Genomic DNA, 3374 nt, shown 5'->3' with positions numbered 1-3374 from the left:
TTATACCTTATCTTGGCAAGTCAGAGAGAAAAGGTGAGATGACATCCCCCCTCAGAGAACAGCAGTTTTTACTGATGCCCATTCTCCTCCCATGTCAATGTCTGCATTTATATGAAGCATATTTTCCCTCCAAATTTTAATGGGGATTTATGAAGACCATCTTTGTGGTTGTTGGTTGTTCTTCTTTTAAAGTCAAGTAAGTCAAATTTTACAAATACAGGTCTCATTCATTAGCAGTGAAGTGTATAAACCACTGCAATGAAGGGAGCAGTCCAAGTTTACACTCCAGAGATTACAGCAGCAAAGGGATGGTTCAGGAAGTTTCTGCTTCCTTCCTAAAGTAGGTAGAAGGTTACAAATTAATCTCAAAAGAGTTTATAAGTCTTCAAAGAGTTAATGAGTAGGTTAAAACTGCCTGCTTCTCTTAATTGTCTACAGGGCAGTTGTAGCATATAAAGTACCCATACATGAATATGAGAAGTACAGCAGAGAGAGCCAGCAAACAAACAGCAGACAGGAACAAAGCACTGTGTCTTCTGTGGAAGATGCCTAAAGGTCTCTTTACTTTCATTCGTCTTTTTATGCTCTTACTCAGTTTCTCCACTATTTGCCTGGGAGTGCTTTGCATGTCCATGAATTCCTCCATGTGCAGATGTGGGAACAACAAGCTAGTGTTTTATTGCCTGTTAGCTTTGGGGCTCTGTCTCCTTGTAACTGGCATTTTCTGGAGCACTTTCCATGAAGTCCTGAAATACAGGGCCCTTGGCATCTTCATTCGAAGTCCCAGCCACAGAGAACCACAGGTCTGCACCATAGACAGGTATGTGTTGCAGATGAATTGGGAGGGAGAGATGCTATTTTTTAAATATGCAGTCTTTGTGAAAAGAAAAGATTTTTACAAGGTTTTTACAAAATGCAAATCCTGTAACCATTTTATTATTTTTCTGTGGAGAGAACTGTAGCCAGAAATTCTATTTGCTAGAGCAAGCAGCAATGTGCAAACAGCCATTCATGAAAACAATACCTAAGGTAAGGTATACTACCTGAAACAAAGAAGGTTTCAGACTTCCCAAAGCTTCCAAAGCCATGCATGGAGGCAGCAGGTGCAGCTATTCCAAATTCATGCAGGAGCATACTGAGTTCCGTCTCAGCAGAGCATTTAGGATGCCGCTGGGGGATGGGTGCTCATGTAGAGAGAAGCTGAGATATGCAGGGGGCCTCCGCTTATTCACTATATGGCTCCTGCTTAAATTTCATTGTTTGATTGTCCCCCTGATTTAAAAACCTCAGGAAATTCAACCTAAGGCTAAGAACCTTCAGGCTAAGCACAAGGTTCTGCATGTGGGTTGGTGCAAATTGAAGCACAAACACAAGCTGGGCAGCGAATGGTTTGAGAGCAGTCCTGGGAGAAGAACCTGGGGGGGTTTTGTTGATGAAGTAAGTCACTGTGACCCAGCAATGTGCACCTGCAGCCCAGAAAGCCAAATGTGTCCTGGGCTGCATCCAAAGAAGTGTGACCAACAGGTTGAGGGAGGGGATTCTCCTCCTTGCCTGTGTCTTTGTGAGTCCCCACCTGGAGCATCTCATCCAGATCTGGCATCCTTGGCACAGAAAGGGCATGGACCTGCTACAGTGGGTCCAGAAGAGCACCATGAAGATGATCAGGGGAATGGAATGCTTCTCCTGTGATGACAGGCTGAGATATCTGGAATTATTCAGCCCCAAGAAGGTTCCAGTGAGTCTACAGCTCCCTATGTACATGAAGGGAACTTACAGGAAAGATGGACAGGGACTTCCAAAAAGAACGTGTAGTGACAGTACAAGGGGAATGGTTTCAAATGGAGAAAGGATATGTTTATATTAGATATTGGGGAAAAATGCTTTACTGTGAGGGTGATGAGGCACTGGAGCAGGTTGCCCAGAGAAGCTGTGGCTGCCCCATCCCTGGAAGCACTCAAGGCAAGGCTGGATGGACAGTCTGGTCTAGTGGAAGGTGACCTTGCCCATGGCAGGAACTGAATGATCATTAAGGTCCCTTCCCAAATCATTCTGTGACCCTATAACTTTGTTCTTTACAAAGTCTGATGCTTTGAGAGAGACAGTTTCTTAAACTGCACTAGACCTGGCAAGAGTCTTTAACATGTCACTGGATACAAATTTCTTTCCCTGGACTGTTGTGGAAACCGTACTAGAAACACTGAGAATGGGTGCTCTAAAGGCACTATAAAAGCAACATTCAGTAAATTTTGGTTAGATAAGCAGAAACGTACCAAATTTATTTTTAAACTGTGGAAAACAATGGTTATTGCAATAATAAATAACTTTGAACACTGATCTCATTCTTCTTCCAAATTAAACTTTTCTCTCACTTGTTAAAATACTCACAAGCATGAGTGTTTGTATGCCATGGTTGGGAATTTTCACAGGGAAGGCTTGTCTTTTTAGAGTGCTGTGTTTTAATAAAACATTTTGTACAAAGGCGAGGCAAATTATACCAGTTATGCCTACATTTTACATTAAGGTATTTCATTCTTTAAACACACTTAGATATCTGTTTACTGTTAAAGCCTCATCTAAATTTTGGAAACATAACAGACGAAGCTAACCAAGCTCTGTGAGATAAATCACACTTCACCATAATGTGTTTCTTTTTGGCTTGCTTATTTTAGGCCTGACTTCTATCCTCCCTCTTATGAAGACAGCATAGATCCTGAAAAACTGGTCTCCCCACTGTCAGTTGCCTCCACAATAAAACAGCAAGAATTCATCAATATTTCTCCGCCTCCATACAGTGAAAGCAGTGCAGAGTTTGTCAGTGAAACAAATGAGCAGGAACAGCCACCACCATACACATTATCTCTGGAGCAACAGCAAACAGCTGGCCAAGACCCAAACCCCGGAAGGGGGTTAAATTCTCATATATTCACGCAAGAAATCAGTTGCCAACAGGATACAGATTTCCAGATGACCTCAGGAAGAACAACACCTGTCAAAACATGACAGACTGGCAGCCAGTAAAATCCTGCATCTGCGAAGCAGGGAAAACTGGAAGAAGACTTGTGTCAGTGATCTAATAGTAACACTATTTAAGGTGAAATTGCACAGAAAAAACATTCATCATTCGTGACTTAGAGTGGAGTTGGAGGGGATATGTAAAATGCTCAGTATTTCAAATTAGAATAAATCTCCAGAGAGATAGAAATGCTCAGGATGTGTCTAATAGAAGTCACCATCTCTGGCAATAGGAGTTTCTTACACTGCAAGATAAATGAAGCAGCATGGTGTTAGCAGTCTTGACTTGTGCTTCATAAGGAGTTTCAGAAGAAAGCTCTCGTTTTTGATTTTGAGACATTAACTGACTTGGGAAACCTATT

General features: G+C 42.0%; 1 protein-coding gene across 1 annotated transcript; it reads left to right on the top strand.

The window, feature by feature from the left end:
* The first annotated feature begins 355 nt into the window (after window positions 1-355).
* On the top strand, window positions 356-3000 carry TMEM252 (transmembrane protein 252). The gene is made up of 2 exons (XM_054289121.1): window positions 356-820; window positions 2670-3000. The coding sequence occupies exons 1-2, from the start codon at window positions 468-470 to the stop codon at window positions 2998-3000; spliced, it is 684 nt and encodes a 227-aa protein (XP_054145096.1). The 5' UTR covers window positions 356-467.
* Window positions 3001-3374: the final 374 nt, after the last annotated feature.

Source organism: Melozone crissalis, unplaced genomic scaffold, assembly GCF_028551555.1.
Source record: "Melozone crissalis strain CALT ecotype California unplaced genomic scaffold, PUWL_Pcris_2 ptg000005l_1, whole genome shotgun sequence".
Classification (NCBI taxonomy): Eukaryota; Metazoa; Chordata; class Aves; order Passeriformes; family Passerellidae; genus Melozone; species Melozone crissalis.
The sequence above is the reverse complement of the archived record's forward strand: the minus strand, read 5'-3'. Positions and strand labels throughout refer to the sequence as shown.

Bases quoted from the DNA above. Each gene is read 5' to 3' on its own strand.
- TMEM252 (XM_054289121.1), top strand. From the start codon at position 468: ATGAATATGAGAAGTACAGCAGAGAGAGCCAGCAAACAAACAGCAGAC. The intron at 821-2,669 runs GTATGTGTTGCA...TGCTTATTTTAG, and splicing joins CAGGTCTGCACCATAGACAG to GCCTGACTTCTATCCTCCCT.